Consider the following 19,330-nt stretch of genomic DNA (forward strand, 5'->3'; position numbering starts at 1 on the left):
AACCTTCTCGAGTGTCTGTAACTTGTTTCAAAGCCACATTTATGGCTTTGTGTCACATGGTGTAGAAATCAGAGAACATTGTGTATGCTATGTTTAAACACATGGTAAAAATAACCAGGATTAGCGCTGAGATAAAACAAACAGTCCAAGAAGAAATTAAATCCACATTTCACTCAGTGCGACAATGAGGCTTTAGCAAATGGAAATTTTGGGGACAGAGAAGTACGCAATAAGAACTGTCAGTGGGCCGACTTCAACCTGTAATTGTTGTTTGGATCCGCTGGGTGTGGCCTGTTTCCAGCGAGCGGTGCCTCTGGCAAGAATATATTTTTGACTCACTTCGCTGCAGAACAACATGTACCATTTCACGAACGGCTAACATTGAAAAAGAGGCACACAAGTGAACAGTGTTAATTCAGTATTTATTGAAGAAAAAAAAGAAACGATTAGGAAACTTTGGCAACATTGTATAAAAATACATTCTTTGCATTTTTCATGCATGACAATACAGTTGACCCTGAAGACTTCTCATTAGCATTTTTTTTTAACATGAGCAAAAGTCATAATCCCAGAGTTAGTCTTTTTTGGAATGTTCTTGTCCGTACACTCCGGAGGCATCATCATCTTAAAGCTCGTCTTAAGTGTGTTCCGGTTGAGCTTCCCAAAGCGGCTCAGACCAACGAGGCATTTGGCTCCCATGAAAAGCTTCCAAGCACACGGTTCAGAGGTCTGCATCTCCTTTGTATGAACAGCTAGGGGAGCTTATCAGTGAGCCTCGTGCACTTAATAAACACACAGCCCATTTTATTTCTGCTTTGTGCAAACAAAACTCAGCATCCACTAACTATCTGACACTTCCAAGTTGCGCAACACAACTGTTTTTGGTTCTAGTTTTTTCCTAACTTCCTCTTTCACAACGGATGTTTAAGGCATATGTAGTTTTACCATTTCAGTATTTTTTTACTGCATGCATAAAACACATTTCAGTGTGCTCCAACCATCAATACAATGTTCATTTGCAGTATGTGCTTGATTAACAGTAGAAATTGTCACAGGCACTTGTGCTTTTGGCTTCCATCGTGTAGCCAGGCAAAAGGGACGTAGAAACTGAACAATAATTGCACTTCTCTTTACACCATTCAAAAATGACAACATGATCGTAAACATGTCAACTGACATCAATGCACTTGCACCTGACCTCACCCCTTCCACGCGTCCCATATTCTCTAAATCTCAATTCAGGTGAGGGAATCCTTGTTTGGGAAGTGTTTGTAACTCACGTCATCAGGATTTTCAAAAAAGAGAGCAGAAAAACATTTTTTTAAATCACTGACATAGAGCCACTGCTTCCATCTTAGCAGAACTGCAAGGAGTCCACGTAAAGACCGGAAACAAAGCAGGGGCTTGCTCCTCCGTCTCCAAGCACCCAACGGTGGCGACGGCGGCAACTTTCACCACGGCGCTCACCACAGTCTCTCAGTGACGCTGGTACGACCAGGTGCCACTTTTCAAAGAGGAGGAATCGGATACATATCCTGATTCTTCTGATTAATCTACATCGCTCCACGCTCAGGCAGGGTCTTGCAGTTCAGCACGTCATGCAGCGAGGCCTCATGTGGAAAGGCTGAGGGTTGGGGTCAACCTGGAGAAATAAAGAAAAAGGCATTTCATCCCAACAAGTTTTTTTTTTCTCCATTCTGGAGTGAAAATAAATCCCATGCACACCATTGACATTGTAGAAAAGTCGATCCAAATTGCATTTATGGGCTGTCCAACACACGCTTATAAATGCTAACCATGAAACCATTTTAGCAGATCAGAAATGCACCAGAAATGTATTTCACTGACATTTTAACTTCAATGTAAAAGCTAGAAGGATACGATCCACACCATGATGTCAGAGGTGCCTGTGCTTTTTTCACACGGAGAGGACGGGGGGTCTCGCTCTCTCTCACCTCACTGTACACAGGCGGCGGTCGGAAGCGGAACTCCTGCACAAATGCCATCAGAGGCCGCTCGAGGATCCCACTCAGATCTTCGGCCGGCTGCGAGGCCGCGGCGTTGTTGTTGCCGCACTGCTCTGCCTCCCCCTCCGCCACCACAGAGCTGTACTCTGGAGGAGCTACAAGCAAACGGGCACAGTTACTCTGCTGCTCTGACTCAGAGCAGAGCAGAACGGGCCCAAACGTGAAGCTGCTGACTCATCACTGCTAGCAAATGTCATTCGAAAAATATGCTTTTATGGGGTTGGCGTTCGGCCTTGTGCCGAGTTCGCATTTAACAAGCATCCAACTTGATGCCCACGTGCTGATTCATCTTGAAAACATGATTTGATTATTTAGTCTGGGGGAGTTTTTTTTCTTTTCAATCACTTAAATGAATTTGGATTAGCAATATCTGGACATTTGAATTTGTGAAATTAAACTTGTCGAATAATATCTAGTAAACATTTAAAAGTCCATTCAAATGTCCGTGTTGAGTACTTAAACTTACGCTCAGGCTGCTCTGGGATGGCCAAACGAAGCCACTCCAGATTGACGCTGTACTGGCTGCTGACGCTTGAAGTCCTGCTTCCAAACGGATGGAGCGGAATGGTGCCTATGACCAAAGGCAGCTCAAGAAACAGCTTGGAGGTTCCCGGGACATCCACACACACCTGTTGGTACAAGACGGCGATAAATTCGGGTAGGTAGGTGAGGAGGGCAGATCCAAAACAGCAGAGAGGTGTATTCAGCAAACAAAAACGGGAAACAATCCGGTAACTGAGCTCACCTTAAGCATGTATTCCACTTTAATGATGCGACACTGCAGGATGGACGGACCCACGGGCGGGATCTTGATTGCGCGACCGTGCCACGTCTCCCTACACCTGGCGCCCACCACGTCGCCGCTCAGTGTGGCCACCACGGCGCGCTTCTGCTTCATGGTGCCGCGGGCGATGAAGGTCTGAGTCTGAGTGATGTACGCTTTGGGCACGATTGACCGCGAAGTCGAATTGTCAAACTCGGCGAAAACGGGTATGACCTCGCCTGTGGAGACGAAGGGGAGGATGTTACGGCCGAGTCAACTTCGAAACAGCAGATACATCAATCATAGAATCACGATACACCAACATGCATGTCTACTTTATAAGTGAATCGATATCGTGGTGCATCTTTTTCAGGAATTTAGAAAGTGCATAAGAGTACTGGCAAATCCACTTATTTGCCTTCGGTGTAGTACCACATTGTGCCTTAACATGCCAAGCAGCACTGAGCTCTGCTGAATGTACATTCATTCATTCATTCATTCATCTTCCGTACCGCTTGATCCTCACTAGGGTCGCGGGGGGTGCTGGAGCCCATCCCAGCCGTCTTCGGGCAGTAGGCGGGGGACACCCTGAATCGGTTGCCAGCCAATCGCAGGGCACACAGAAACAAACAACCATTCGCACTCACACTCACACCTAGGGACAATTTAGAGTGTTCAATCAGCCTGCCACGCATGTTTTTGGAATGTGGGAGAAAACCGGAGCACCCGGAGAAAACCCACGCAGCCCCGGGGAGAACATGCAAACTCCACACAGGGAGGCCGGAGCTGGAATCGAACCCGGTACCTCTACACTGTGAAGCCGACGTGCTAACCACTGGGCTACCGGGCCGCCCTGAATGTACATATGCGGCCTAATTAAGAAAAAGCAAGAAGAGAACAGGAAGGTCCTTTATTTACCCACGGAGCACATGAGCACTGTTGTTTGTATATTCTGCTCTTAGGTGTCTCTCTTCTGGGTTTTAAAAGTGGCCTGTCCATGACATTTTGCATTATCCGCTAACATTAAGACAGCAGACCTTCCTTTGATGACATTATAACATTCGAGTGAAGACCATTGAAATAGTAACCCATTTTTGTTTTACGTTAGTTTTGCAGGAATCTTCTACCCGGGGGGGCTCAACAAATAGAAAATGATGGTAGCACGCTATGTCTCTTATCCAGAGAACTGCGCGAGTATTGTTTTCATTGCCTCAAAGTGACGCTATATGATGGTCTGCCATTTCCTGACAGCCAAAATAGTGAGAACAAGTGCGAGGGAAACTTAAAGTACATTTCAAAAAGCTCAAAAGCACATGGCAGGGTAAAACTGTTTTTAGATTGTCTCACTAGATCACGGAACAGGAGTACATTGCCTGCCTAATTTGTCTTTCCAAATTAGCTGGGACCAGACCGGCTAAAGTATCCATTTTAAGTACACACTGAAGTGACCAAATATGGTTCCTGAAGTGATTAAAGGTTGAGTTGGCACAATCTTACCTGGTGTATATCCTTTGCGGTCTATTTTTGCAGTAACAGACACTTGTCCAAAGTTTCGGTACCACGTCCGTGCCATCTTATCCTTCGTTCCAGCCTGTGGTGCCTGAGAATGAGGAAAAAGCAAAAAATAATTGCAAATGTACTTGAGAAAATCATGAGACCAAATTGAAATAAAAGAACAAAGGAGCGAGGAGGCTCACCAGTAGCGCTGGTGTGTTTATGTCGATGGGCTCAATGACGGTAAATTCCTTCTTGATTTTCTTGACGGTGGCCCAGGGCCGATGCAGCTTCACTTTGATCCAGTAACGAATGCTGCCATGTTTCCCCTCAAAGGAGGTGACCAGCGTCTCCTCTGGCAGCTGGAAGCTGAATGGGAATTCATGCCTACCTGCAGGAAGTACGGTCACTTCGCCATTATCTAAGGAAGACAAAATGGGACACCACCCGTAAACTTAAGACTTAATTATAATCCCAGTAATCCCATTTTGTTTGTTTATATAAAAGGTTTTGCCAGAAACGCCCGCATAATGGCATCATAAACGTTGATCTTTCTTCAACTTGTTTATCTCGTTCAGCACGTACTAATTCAGAAAGCATTTAAAGGTTGAGGCCAACATATACACCGACAACATTCATACTCGAATCAAACCGCAGCAGAAAATCATACAAGACTCCGCTCAAATATAATTCCCAGTCCCAGCATCATATTGGCCTGCTTGCTCCGAGGGGCGTTTCCTTCTGCATTGTGCTGACAGGGAACGTGTTTTCCTCAAGCCCTTCTCAACTGATCTGCCCCCCCCCCCTGCCCCCCGCTCCACAGTTGGTGTCAGCGAAGACCCACGAACACGTGTTTTTGTTTAACACGCGCTACGTGTTTGTGTCCCTTTGTTGCGCGAAGCTCCCAATTGATTTCCAGTACAATACAATCGCTGTCAACTGAGTTAGTGAATGCATTTAGGTACACCTGCGCACAAGTTCTCTTACCGTACTACTCAGAATAAGCACAATACATTTGATTCTATATTGTCGGTTGTAAGTTGATAGGAAAAAGAAACAAGTCGAACGAGGAACTGCTTTGCACAACTTAAGACTGAAGCCTTGGCAGTGAATTTCCTCTTTGTGTTTTCAACAAACGTGCCCAATGACTGAGAGGACAGGGGAGAAACAAAAGATTGACTCGACTTAAAAGTGATTGATTTGTCCTACAGTATTCCTTTCAACGGTTGTTTTCACAGACAGAATGTTTGCTCACTTCGACAAGTTTACTCATTATGGTAGCCCGTAAACAATGAAAACCTCGACAAATATGAAACACGAATAGGGAGTGCGTCTCAACTCTGCATGAACACTACTGTACGCATTTTTGAAGATTACAAGTAACGCTCAATACTAAACCATTTTGATACACTACGACCCTCGTGAGAAGAGGCGGTTCGGATAATGGCTGGATAGAAGATGCCAAATAGGGATTTACAAACCACACCGTAACAGCAATAATCCTGAAAGTGTCTGTCAATAAGCAACCGTGAGGCATTTACTTGGGATGAGAGGTCTCTGGCACCCTATGGTGATGCACGTAACAATAATTGAGTGAGGGGATGCAACCTTCACCGAGGCTGACTGACCTGCCTGCAGCACCACCTCTCTGCGGTTCAAGTACTCCACCTCGTCGCTATAGTTTTGCGTGTAGGCAGTGCTGGAGCCGGCCGAGCGGGACTCGGTCCAGTGCACTTTGGCGAAACCTTCGGCGTGGAGCTTCAACGAGTCCACGCGACTCTCCCCGGTCAATTCCAGCACCACCCGGCCGGACACCACGTCCCCGCTGCTGTACACCGGAGGACAGTCCACGTCCGGGGCGTCGAAGACGATGTCCAACTTTTTCAACTTATCGAAAATCATTGTTGCCACTCGTCTTAAGTTAGTCCTTTCAGCGTGCGGGACAGCAAATAAGAGTAAGTGATGTTAGCGGTTGCCCGTTTAGAGTCGAGAGTGTTTTGCAGTTTCGGTTGGAGGCCTATTTGGAGGAGGACGTAGTGGGCGGGGCGGCCCTGAAGATTGATAATGTAAGCCTCAGGAGAGGGCTGAAGGCTGGGCAATGATGCCTTCACGAACTCCTCATTCGCAAAGACGTCTCAGTACTTGTATTTGGTCAGTTGTACATTGGCTGTATTTAATTGACTTGTATTTGGTCAGTTGTACATTGGCTGTATTTAATTAAAATTGTTAACATCTGAAATCTAACCAATAAATACTGTATGTTACATGCAAAATTAACAAAACATTTTCATAAACAAGATGTGGTTGTTTTGCACCAGTTACTGAAAACAAACAAACACGTATCATCAAGTCTGACAGTCTTGATGATTACTCAACAGTTATTTGATTAAAGGAAACACTTTGAAACTCTTGTTCATTTTGGGCATGAAGGAAAAGCTTTAAAAACATGTCCTGGCAAAGACAGAGCACCAAAAAGTCCCTAAAATGTCAGCACTAATGTGGATTAAAAACGAAAGTGACATAAAAACACACAGGAAACACCGTCAAACAAATGCGTCATTCGAATTAACTTCTTTTGTTTTATCTGCTGCTTAATGTAGCAAGCGAAAACGCCAATATTTCCGAGTTGACTTTGAAAGCAACATTAAAAACATGCAGACAGGGTGTGGAGATTACAGCGAGGAAAACAGGGTCTTGACCATGTCGACTGGTGGTTCCAGGTTCTTAGAAGAAAACATATTTATACTGAGGATGCCTCGTGTAATATAGAGCCTCCCAGAAGAGGAAAATACGTTCCCGCTGGCAGGCCCAAAGCTATTGACGCCGATTCTTTCATGTGACCTTGGACACTGCCAACAAACGACACTTTCAAAACAACAATATGCACAAATCAAGAAGCATCTCTCTCCGGGAAAACAACTGCTCCTCTCAATCACTGTTTAAGACGAGTTCCGTCGTACATGTCGCTAGGCGAGGGCTACCCTGCCTGCCTTCAAGTGTCTCTTATAAGAACTCTTAACAGTCTTAAACTTGGCCTTTTTACAGGCCTCAAGAGAAACAGCTCAGATGCATTATGGAAATGATCTGATTAAAGAGCTAATGTGTATATATATATATATATATATATATATATATATATATACATATAATATATTTTTAAGTCAAGTACAGTGATTATATAGACTAGAATGGAAGTCAGCTGCAGGGGGAGCAACACGTGCTGCTTTGGTTGACCAAAAAGCAGATGTGCTATATCGCTGCCCTTTTGGCCACCGAGAATAATTTATACTGTGTATGCTGCTGCTAGGGCACACATTTTAAGGGCACTGCAAAAACTAGGTCACTCTGAGTAGAATCCATTTGAAAAAATGCCTTTGCACTCAGAAAACGTATCAATCACACTTTAATTCAGTCCCGATGAACTTAGAAACACATGTCTGTACCTTTGGAAGCAAAGTTGTTTACTCTGTTCACTTGAACAGGAGTTTGCTCTTTTGTGCCACCTGGTGGCAAGTTGGACAGTGTTCACAGCTGCAGAGCACAACTTGGCTGGAGATGTTAGAATGCGAGAACAGTTGAGGAAGCGTTACACCATTCTTTGCCAAACAACAACTGCCCGTTGCTCTTCAGTACGTCTATTTGCGGAACGTGTCAAACGAGCAAGAGATATCACAGTATTTGCGTTTTAACCAATGTGGCTTTTTAAAAAAACTTTAGAACTTCCTGGTGAGGAAAAGGTCAGCCCAGTGGATTCGCAGACCTGTATAACAGTCTTGAGGTTCTGGATTCAAATGTGTGTGGAGCTTGCATACTCTCCCTTTTAGCCAAGGCTTGCTCTCCCATCACATATGCATACATGTTAGGACAATGCATGCCTCAAATTTGTTGTTAATTATGAATGTGATGGGGGATGGTTGTTTGCTTACCAGTCCTTTCCTACAGCAGGAAATTGGCGTGCTCACACCAGAACTTTTCATATTGATTGGATGACTATCAGGATAGTCCACAGGTGTGAAGATCAGTGTATAACTTACTCGTGCCCTGCAATTGATTGGCAACCACTCCGGGGATCCCCTCACCTCTTGACCAAAATCAACTGGCATAGGGTCCAGCTCACCACTCGAATTAAGACAAACGATACGAAAAAAACGGACGTCTCGAAAGTCAGGATATGGAAAAACAAAAGACAGAAAAGAGCACGTGACGCCACCTGCTGGTAGGTTGATGCCAGCTGCCTGCATTGCTCCTGATCAGCTGACTACCCACCGCCTGTCACAACCTGATGGCCAAGCTGCCTTTGAAAATAACTTTGACCTATAAAGCTACCTCCTATAAATGTGTATATATTAAGCTTCAGTCGCGGAGTGAAACTAAACTGTAAAGGATCCAGCTCCATAACTAACCCAACTACGGTGCCATAAAACACATAAGGAGTATCAGACTTTCTGACAACATCCCATCAAATTACTGTAATACCTGCATCTAGCAGTGAAGTGGAGGAGGGCAAGCAAAGACTGTCATGTGTTGTTATGATTGTTGTCATGATAACGCTGCCTGTATTAAAAAAAATAATAATAAACACCCATGCCATCTTCCTTCCTCGTTGGACTCGATCCTTATGCCCTGGTTTGAGCAGATTGTTAACATTCAACCATAAATACTTCACTATCATTCGTGGAAAAAAAAAATTGTCCCAATGAAACAGCCTCACATTTCCACGAATAAAGAAAAAAAATAAAACAAGCAAGACAACAAATAAGGTCTAGCACAGAAAGGCCAACCAATGAATCTGTTGACACGTGTTTGCCAGCAACTTGTTCACGTTGAAAACATTTATTTTGGCCCATGTAACTGGGTCATGTTAGATTGCAAATGAAAATAAAAAGATAAGTGATGAGTGAGGACAGATAAGCCATCATTTATGTTGGTGTTTGTTATGCACAACGATGAATTATACCACTCTGCAGCTAAAGAAGACTAGTGCCTCATCTCAAAGTTGAAAATTGGACATTTCTCACACTGGGCAATTCATACAACCCTCAAGCACACTTGAGACTATGGGCCTTTTTGGAAAGTGAACATTCTTGATGTTATACCACCTTTCCTTAACCTTTGTTGGAATACGGCGTCGTGTCAAAAAGAAATGCAAAGCTGCTTCCTTTGGACCATACGAAACAATGGTCAGCAGTGTTTCAAATTAATTTGACTTCACATTTCCTAACTGACATTATCGCCTGGCAGTGAGTATTGCTGACTTAGTTGCCTCATAATATCTTGATAAAAAGGGTCTTTTACAATAAGCCGATTGATTTTGGAATTTTCAATCTGTCACAAATTATGGAAAATGTTTATAACATTATTTCTGAACACGTATTTACTTTTGCTTTGAAAATATGTTGCTTGGCTTTATTGACTATCCACTTTTGTTATTAATGACATTTATAAATGTTGATGTCCTGATCGAAAAAAATTCTCATTTGCGTTTTTGAAAATGAAGTTAAACCAAACAGGACCATTACACACTCCAGGAATGCAAATGGCATTAAAACTTGACTCTATGTGCCCTTTCTGTATTTTCATAATCCCAGAGTCTGCCTTTTTGCCACCGATCATATGTCAATTGTGTTTGGCGGTTCTGTTTTCGGAATCAATATTAATGACGTTAAGTCTCCAGCTTGCTGTCTTTCATTTTTTCCTCTCACTCAAACTTATTTTCCTGAAACCTGTTTTTGTAGTTAACAATTTTCCCCTCTCTATGGATGGTAATGTTAGTATGATTCGAAGCATGTTTTTTATTGTTTGATACTGTAATTGTTTATGTATAGTTCTGTGCTTTTTTTTAAATTATTGAAATAATTTTTCATTTCTTTAGCGTGAAAATTGAGGGTCCACGCATCGTCTGTCAACTACATCGGTGCCCTATTGCTTTAAATATTGCGTCATAGAGAATTGTGGGTAATATCCTTTCATAAAAGTTGGTCTGGAGTAACTTTAGCAGAAAAGTGATAAGGAGAATAAGTATATTTTACGTGATGTTTTTGGTTTGTAGGAAGGTTTAGGCATGTTTTTGCTCAAGTACCAGGAGCGAGTGTTCCCTGAGAGAAAAGAGTGCATGATTGTTTGGGTAAAAACATGATTATTTTGAGAGTCAGATGTGTATGACACCTGTTATCGAAGAAGAAGGTTGTTCGGTGTTGCCAGAGAGTTTGGGCCGGCCACCCTCTCCTCTGTGGCGCACAAACATTTGAACGTAGAAAAGGAATCAAGAGCTAAACTCTGGTAGAGTCTGCTGCGGGTTGCGTACGGATGCGCAGCCGGGATGTTGGCTCTCCTTCCCAGCGCATTACGGTGAGAGTTTGATTGTACTTATTGCATTTAACCAACTTGTGATTGTATTGCTGTGCCGATTCTTAGTGGAGGAATAAATGATGCTCATATTCTAGCAAAGTTCAGTGTCTTGTGTTCATTTCTGTGTGTCTACTCTCAACGATCCTGCTTGAGTAAATAAAATATTGTGAAAGTGTTTCAAAACAAGTGGCTTCAAGGTTGTTTCGAGGCACATTACATACATATTTTTTTAATTTGAGTGACCTATCCTCCGAGTACTTCCATGTATTCTCGCAAGGATAGAATAGGAAAGGAAAAAACCTCAGTAAAAACGAGAATGCCAAATTGGCCATTAAGACCTGATTATTTGACTAGCTGGAGCACTCCATACACTTCCAAGGCTAGAGCATAGTGAAAACTTGACATATCCTTGCGTGAGTTTTCTCAGTTCATTACCGTTTTCTCCAACATTCATGTTAGGTTTGCTGAAAACTGTTTACGTGCCACACTTAAGTGTGAATGGTCAATTGATTATTTTTGCCCCATGAATGAGTGTGCCTTGCCTCTCACCCAAAGTCTAAACAGGATCACTGAGACGAAATGACAATGATGGGAAGACAGCTAGTGAATTAAAACCGTATACGACAGGTCCTGAGAGAGACAGAGATTGATTGCCTCGGATTGTTGCATTCAGGTGAGAATTTGAACATTGAAGAAGGTCGTTAAAGAACAACAACAACAATCAATTTATCATTAGCTCATACGCCTGTCTAACCAGGCTGATGGGTCAAAACAAACTGCACTGTGTTGAAAACATTTGATCAAATATTAACTGGCATCTACTGTTTATTCACCGGGTATGATGCAAACGTCAGGTTAAATTTCAATTTAATTTCTCCAGAACTATGTGGACGTGGCTCTATGACCTGTGAATTTATGGATTTGATTCCATTCATTAGCTGACTGATGGATGCCTGTTACGATACATTGCGACTAGATAGTTGAACAGATGTACATTATTTCGAGTAAATAATTGCTGGACCAATCAAATGAAACTGCATAATCTCCGGCAGAACCGTTGAAGATCTCTCACAGCATGTTGGGAATCACCGTTTTATGCACCGCAATGCAAAAGACAGTGATTAATCACCGGTTAGCTCCTGACAGTGAAATTCAACAGTTCAGCAAAAACATTATGATGACACAGTGAGAATCCGCCCACCAAGTGCCAGTTACTTAATATGTTATTTTATGGGTTAAAGGGTCTAAATCTCAAATCAGGGTCAGGAATCCCTTATGAGCAATTGGACACATACTCCTGGGAGTATGCCAACTAGAAAGATTAGAGTAATAAAGTGTTTCATTATGTTCACATTATAAGGCATATTTATTATTCCTAACTGGTCCATTTCTCAGCAGTTCACCGTGTTATTTTATATCGGCATTTGTGGTGCAGTAGAATAACACTGTCTGAAAGGAACGTATGTTAATAAAATGTGCAATAACTCTATAATTATTGTTGTTGTCATTACCAGCGCTTTAAAGCTGGCAATGAAAAAAAAGGCTCCCGGTCTGTTAACAGCATGTACCGTACTTGTCTCAACCTGTCCGTGACACAAAAAAAGGTTGGGGACCACTGATTAATTAGACACTACTTCTCGGAATAGGATGTCTGTGCATCCCTAAAGCCACACATCTTTGCAAGTTCACATGACCTTTTAAGTTTTTTTTCTCGTAAAACAGTTACTGCTGACGAATTTTGGATTACTAACCTCTGATCAGATGCTGCCTCTTTCTGAAATAAGTGAACCTTGAAGTGTAGTCGTTATAGACGGAGTTCATGCCGCGGTTCTCCAGCCAGTGTGCAGTAGCTACACCTCGTCCCTGCACCTTCATTGAGTGCACCTTGGTGTCCCTGCAGAGCTCCAACACCACATGGCCCGAAACCACCTCTCCTCCAGTGAAGGCAGCATCTCTCTCACCATCCAGCTCCATTTTGAAAGACTTAATTGGGTTCATTTTCAATGACATTTCTGTGTGTCAAGGGAAATAAGACAGGTATGATGCAATTAGCACATTGAATACAGTCCAATTCTTTTTGGTAGAGGGGAGGGGGTCCCCACTATAAAAATAAGGAAGGTCTCCCACTATAAAAATAATCATCCCATGTCATGGGAGAATCCAACATAGAAAATGAAAAGCGGTTTACTTACTAGTTTATTCCGTTCAACCCTACAGAGCGTACCACTGCAGGTTCACTGCAAATATCTTCAAACTATTCTGTCCTGGTTATTTATATACATTGTACACGTGGTTGGTAATCATAAATGCGAGGTTGCATGCTACCACCACGGTGACAACAAGCAGATTAAATGATAATATCACTTTTCAACCAATAGGTCTTGAGAAATGGCTTTACGCCTTCCAAAACCAGACTGTCTACGGCTCGTTGCACCGTCACACTTTCGATGTTCGTGACTCACCAGCGGCACATGGGGAATCCTCTCGAAGAACCGGAGAGAACTCGAATCAACTGTGAGTGGGGAGACGCCGTCGTGAGTTTTCGGCAGCAATCTTTAAATAACACGTCTGCAAGGCTTGAGCGCCCAGTAACACGGTTTCACTCTTCCACCAATCACAGTGGCCGCACGTGAGTCACGTCCGCCCACCAAACACTGGAGTTGATTCGAATGTTTTATTTCAGAGTAAGTTGTGGATCGATGGTTTGTTTCTTTACCCGTCAGAGTTTACAGAAACATGCATTTGAAATGAAATTATTTTATACTATTTGCCAAGCCTAACAAGCACATACTTTGTTGAGTACCTGCAAAATGTATTTACTGGTGCACGTGGCTGCTATTCACTTATTTTGAAGGAATCAATGTGTTGTCGACATTTTTGCTTCTACCTATTTCTGAAACTTCCGAATGCTACTGAAACTAACGAGTCCAAAATTCACATTCACTTCAACCTCTGAAATTAAAACAATCATCACATTATTTGGGATTTTATTGCCATTAAGTGTTGTCCTCCCAATGGACAGTGACCATAAAGCTTAATGGCACTAATTGTCATGGAAAAAAACAATCGCCACCAAAATTCATGTGCACATCTCCACTCATGTCTACATCAATCTCCAAAAATATCAAAACAATCAACCCAATATTTTGGATTTTATGGATGTGTGGGATTTTATGGAAGTGTTTTCGTCTGTGAAAAAAAGCTTTATATCACTCGGTGTCAGAAAACTACGACCAATTGCCACCAAAATTAATGTGCACTTCTCTAACTATCCATCCATCCATTTTCCGAACCGCTTGATCCTCACTAGAGTCGCGGGGGGTGCTGGAGCCTATCCCAGCCGTCTTCGGGCAGTAGGCTCTTCCACCTGAGTCAAAGCCACCCAGCAACGCCAACATGCTGGTGTTGCCCCGATGGTTGCTGGTGGCACCACCAGCAAGACCAGCTGATCAGCAGCTATCACCAGCACCGGGCTGGACCCCAACAACATGCTGGTCCTGGGTGCTGTGGCTCAGTTCATAGAGTAAGCTGCCCGGTGATCAAAGGTTTGGTTGTTTGATTTTTAGCAGCTTGTCTTACTACTTGCTGCCGCAACTGTTTTGCTCTTGCTGGTGACACTTGCAAGACCAGCACAAAAACACATTATATTTCTAGGAAATTTACTGTACATTAATCTGAAGGCTGTTTATGACAGACAGACTGTAATCAATGAGGCTACAATCTTGAGAAGCAGTTTTAAAAATTTTCGTTATGTATTTGGATGCATCATTTTCAGTGTTGTTGGGGACCTCAATCAAACACAATTTTAAGCGGTTATGTGGAATTTCCGTGTGTGACTTTAAGCAACGACTTCTTAGCTGGGAAACACTATTTGCAGAATGAATTAATTGTAGTATCTTGGCTAATACTGCATCACATTTTATTTAAGATGAAACCATGCTCTTGACATTTAAGCACATGGACTTATTTATTGACATCTTTATTCAACAAGAACAATGCAGTCAGTTACAAACTTGCAGCTGATGCATGTACAGTAGTTTATAGCTAGTGCTAACAACTCGTCCCAAATTGGGCACTTTCCCGCCATTGCGGTACAGCATAACATTTCAAATATACATCAGTTAAAAGGCCATATCACACAAGTCTATAAATCACCAATCCAATAGTGCATACGTGACATAAAACCTCGACTCACTCTTAATGATGCAATACAATATATCCAGTAAATCAATTTAAAAATAAAAATCGGAGCACATTCCAAAAACATGCGTGGTAGGCTGATTGAACACTCTCAATTGTCCCTAGGTATGAGTCAGTGTGAGCGTGGATGGTTGTTAGTCTCCGTGTGCCCTGCGATTGGCTGGCAACCGATTCAGGGTGTCCCCCGCCTACTGCCCGAAGACAGCTGGGATAGGCTCCAGCATCCCCCGCGACCCTAGTGAGGATCAAGCGGTTCGGAAGATGAAAAATCTCATTTTTACATGAGATTTTGTGTGTGCTTCATTCTATGATTATGAATGAATAATTGAAGCTGATTGCAGCCAGCTAACATTCTAGCTTGTACCCCTTGCTGCTGTTTCACCAGGTTAATGAACTCCAAATTCACTTTATTTACATTTTCGTGCCAACCACTGTTTTTTGTTTCACAAGCCGACATATCAAGGTCAGGGCTATGTTTCCATTACAACAGATTGTTTTTTGAAGGTTCGTGTCATGTCAGTCATGCACAAGAATTCCAGTGCAATACACACAGCAATCTTCATCTTGAAGTTGACCGTGTAAACAGGGTTGAAGTAGGACAGTCAGGGCAGAGGTTTATGTTTAAACCACATAACTAAACGGTTGGACTTTCATATTGCCTAATTTAGCACTCCACACACCTTGCATAAGTACAGGTATTTGTATTTGTTCCTTGCAAATGCTTCTTGAATTATCAGCCAAGTAAAGGTCTGCGTGCATAAAACTGAAAGAGCAGGCAGTTCAAATTACTGGAAATCTGGGAAACATTAACAGATTTGAATTACCATTTTAAATCCTGCAAGTTTTGTTGCGTTTTGGAATACCTCAAATGTATTGTTAGACGCACCTAAGATTTGTGACAAAAGCACGTATTCCTTTCACAAACATTTTTATTGAACGAAAAATCCCCCTGCAGTGTATTTGGCCTGAATGGGAAGTCCCCAATGTCGGGCGCTCAGTATATTTCATCATGATCTGTTTTGTTAAGCGCTTTGTTACAGCTGCTGCTGTTGTGAAAGCGCTATATAAATTAGCTTGTATTGTATTGTATATCAAATGCCCTGCAATAAATATAGTAATCAAAATCGATTTCATTCTTCAATTTGACTATTGCTATTTCCCTTTAAAATGATTTTTTTCCACCACACGCAATGCAAAATATTTTTCTGCCTAAAAAAAGATAGTTAGATTTGGGGCAATGGACACGGTCCACCTTAACCAGGGAGAGGTGTACTGTATATGTACCTCTCATTTGGATATGAAAAAAATGTTTCTAGATACTCACATTTAACATTCAAAACAAGTATGAGGAACAGCCTGTTCTTTGTCACATTATGTGTCCCTGTACAGCAGGCATGTCCAAAGTCCGGCCCGCGGGCCAAATCCGGCCCGCGGTCGAATTTCATCCGGCCCTCGGCCCCTGTCATAAAATCAGTGCCGTCTGGCCCGCAGGTTAGGCGCAATGGAACACGTGTTGCATTGACTGGTGAGTGATGTTTCATAGAGTACTGCTTCCCTCTAGTGGCTAAATGAGTAATAGCATTCACTAAATGAGTAATAGCATTTAGAGACTAGAGGGCATCACTCAAGAGTTAACAAGACATCACTCCGTGTTTATATTGACTGATATGTCATATTTCAAATGATCCTTGCAGTTGTGGATATGTGTATTGCTTGTTCATTTCCCTGTTGTTCGAGTCAAAGGTTTTGTGACTATTGAAAAGTCATGGTGATACATTTTATGTTTCAAATCAATCAATTTGCACTCAGGAGACTTCTGTTTAAGAAAAAGTCAAGTGAATAAGCAGTTGCACGTGATATACCTGTTTCAAATGAACCAAAAGAAATTCTTAAGATTGTTGAAATTAAAATTAAAATGGAAATGTGAAACAGACTGGCTTACTAAAATTTGTTGAACAATATTGTTGTTCAATGTAAAGAATGTCAGCCAAGGTCGGCCCCCCGACATTTTGCCACATAAAATCTGGCCCCCTTGGCAAAAAGTTTGGACACCCCTGCTGTACAGTATTAGGGACGCCACCCAGGTTTCTAGCAAGGCTATGATGTAGGACTTGGACTTGTGTTCTGGTAAGGCTTTGTAAGCCTGAGTGGCATTGACTCGTCAGTATTATTTCAACATCATGACTAATGATCAGCATCATTTGGAATTTGCAGATGATTCAGCACAAACTTTAGTTGGTCATGAATACAGAAAACATCAATTTCAGATTGCTATTCTAGGTTTCCCTAATGACTAAATCAAATGCTTAGTCTAAATGCTGATTTAAAAAAAACCACATAAACTACCTACAAAATTGATGATTGTCAACGTCCGGATATCAGCATCTTGATTAACAATTTGAGTGACCTGACATTAATTTTAATTTCTAGAACCTCTAGGAAAACTCAATTAGTGTATGGAGTCTAATTTTTTTAGCATGACCCCTAACCCTCAGAGCAGTGCTCCACAAATGCCATAAGAACTGCCAGACAGCCATCTACAGAAAACCTTCATATACAGTTGAATATGCTACTTACAGCATGTGGATGGAAGGATTGCTTAATGCGTGTTGCGTAACAGTGTAGAACTCGTTCACATTTGCCTCAGTTGAGAGGTTAAGCTTACAATCTTGCTTCAAGGCCTCCCTGTGTAGAGTTTGCATGTTACCTGAAGTGAATTAAAGTTGTGTGTTTATTTAAATGTGACTTACGATTGGCTGGCAACTAATGCAGGGTGTACTGTGCCGCTCATCCTAAGTCAGAGATAACTGGGACACCTTGCACAGCATGACCCCAATGAGGACAAGCATGATAGAAAACAGATCAAAGGATTAAGTGTGTTACTGTTTCAATTACTAATTATATGGGGGGTATTTCTTTTGGACTCTTCCTTATTATGAGAGCAGTAATGTCTGCTCTAAGGTGATATATGGTTATATGGAATCTGAAACTCAATAGTTATCTCAAAATACATGTAGTGTTTACACATTTTTAAGTTACGGTAGGTTAATTATTTAACCATGTGGCGTGACATCTGTTTTCATAGAACAGTATCCATCCACTTTCTAAAGCAGCTTTTCCTCATTAGGGTAGCAGGTGAGCTGGACCATAACCCAGCTGACTGTGTGAAGGATTAGATACACCCTAGAATGGTCATGGGCACATTTTTAACTACCGTTCACGAGAACATGCATACAGTTCCACACAAAGGTGAGATTCCAATGATTTCAGCCCAGCACATCATATCACATTTGCCTAAATGTGAGTGCATTATAGTCTCAAATAACTGGGGAAAAAACATTAAGTGACGTTTTAGTGTTTAGTCTTTGCCTGGAGGTGTTTTAATTTCAAATGGTCACATCAGGTAGACTTACTAATAGGATCTCATTAAGGATCTGCGGTCAAATAGTTAGACTGTCACTGTATCATATATTCTAAATCATGTACTATTGTCATTTTTGCCACTCTCACATAAGTACCCATCCATCCATACCTTAGCTGAAGTGCTTTATCCTCACAAGAGTTGCAGGCTGCTGGAGCCTATCCCAGCTGTCTTCGGGCAGTAGGCGGCACACCCTGAACTGGTTGCAAGGCAATCGCAGCGGACCCATAGACAAAACAACCATTCGCACTCACAATCACACTAACGGATAATTTTGAGTGATCATTCCATGCTTTTAGAATGTGGGTGGAATCCGGATTACCCGGGGCCCACGCAGGCACGGGGAGAACATGCAAGCTTCACATGGGAATGTCGGGACCAGCGAACCCAGGATCTCCTGAGGCATAAGTGTTAAACAGATGACCAGTGTGCTGCCTCTCACATCGCTAGATTAAAAAAAATGCAGAAACTCTTATCAGATGAAGTCAAGTCAACAGTATTTATAGAGCACTCTCAAACAGCCATTGCTGTATACAAAGTGCTGTACATGGAGCGATTTAACATACACAATAAACAGTAAGACGAAATGGTAATAAAGGCGGTAGAAAGCACCAAGCAGTAAAATCATGCTGATGCTGATAGCCTCAGTACATTCAATAGGTGGCAAACACCGGATTTAAGTACTAGATACAGTACTTAAAAACACAGGTAAAAGTAGAAAATGCCGATTCAACTCATTTACTTACGTCAACGTAAAAAAGGTTATTTTTGTCTGGCAGACATGACATATTTACCCTGAATCAATTTGTAGTTCTCTTATGGCAATGGGTGGGAAATATCGTGGTTCTCTGGATCTGTTTCGTCATTGCTGTTCATGCTCACTAGTTTACGTTCCTTCATTTTGCTGCTGTTCCGGTTTACCCTGCGTTATTCGTGTTAATCTCACCCAGTTATTTGCGTTTTGCCATTTACGAATTTTTAACGGAATGTCGTCATCTGCGGTTGTTGAAAACGAAACGTGTCTTTACGCGACGAATAGAAAGTTTTTTAATGGTAGAATTAAAAAGTCGTCAAATA

At 42.1% G+C, this 19,330-nt stretch overlaps 1 protein-coding gene across 2 annotated transcripts; it reads right to left on the minus strand.

Moving 5' to 3' along the window:
* Positions 1-403: 403 nt before the first annotated feature.
* On the minus strand, positions 404-13,255 carry arrdc2 (arrestin domain containing 2). Of its 2 annotated transcripts, XM_052073933.1 has the most exons (8): positions 13,095-13,255; positions 12,384-12,644; positions 4,488-4,705; positions 4,288-4,390; positions 2,773-3,029; positions 2,494-2,656; positions 1,956-2,122; positions 404-1,642 (listed from the first exon to the last, which is right to left on the minus strand). In XM_052073933.1, the coding sequence occupies exons 2-8, from the start codon at positions 12,640-12,642 to the stop codon at positions 1,589-1,591; spliced, it is 1,221 nt and encodes a 406-aa protein (XP_051929893.1). In that variant the 5' UTR covers positions 12,643-12,644; positions 13,095-13,255; the 3' UTR covers positions 404-1,588. The 2 variants fall into 2 exon arrangements, with proteins under 2 accessions (XP_051929893.1, XP_051929892.1); XM_052073932.1 differs by lacking the exons at positions 12,384-12,644; positions 13,095-13,255 and adding an exon at positions 5,913-6,295.
* Between the last annotated feature and the right edge of the window lie 6,075 nt (positions 13,256-19,330).

Source organism: Hippocampus zosterae, chromosome 8 (assembly GCF_025434085.1).
Source record: "Hippocampus zosterae strain Florida chromosome 8, ASM2543408v3, whole genome shotgun sequence".
NCBI lineage: Eukaryota > Metazoa > Chordata > Actinopteri > Syngnathiformes > Syngnathidae > Hippocampus > Hippocampus zosterae.

Excerpts from the sequence above, each read along its gene's own strand:
- arrdc2 (XM_052073932.1), bottom strand. The coding sequence starts at position 6,186 with ATGATTTTCGATAAGTTGAAAAAGTTGGACATCGTCTTCGACGCCCCG. Across the intron at positions 4,706-5,912 it reads AGAGGTGGTGCTGCAGGCAG|ATAATGGCGAAGTGACCGTA; the intron begins GTCAGTCAGCCT and ends TGTCTTCCTTAG. Across the intron at positions 3,030-4,287 it reads CCGCAAAGGATATACACCAG|GCGAGGTCATACCCGTTTTC; the intron begins GTAAGATTGTGC and ends TCGTCTCCACAG.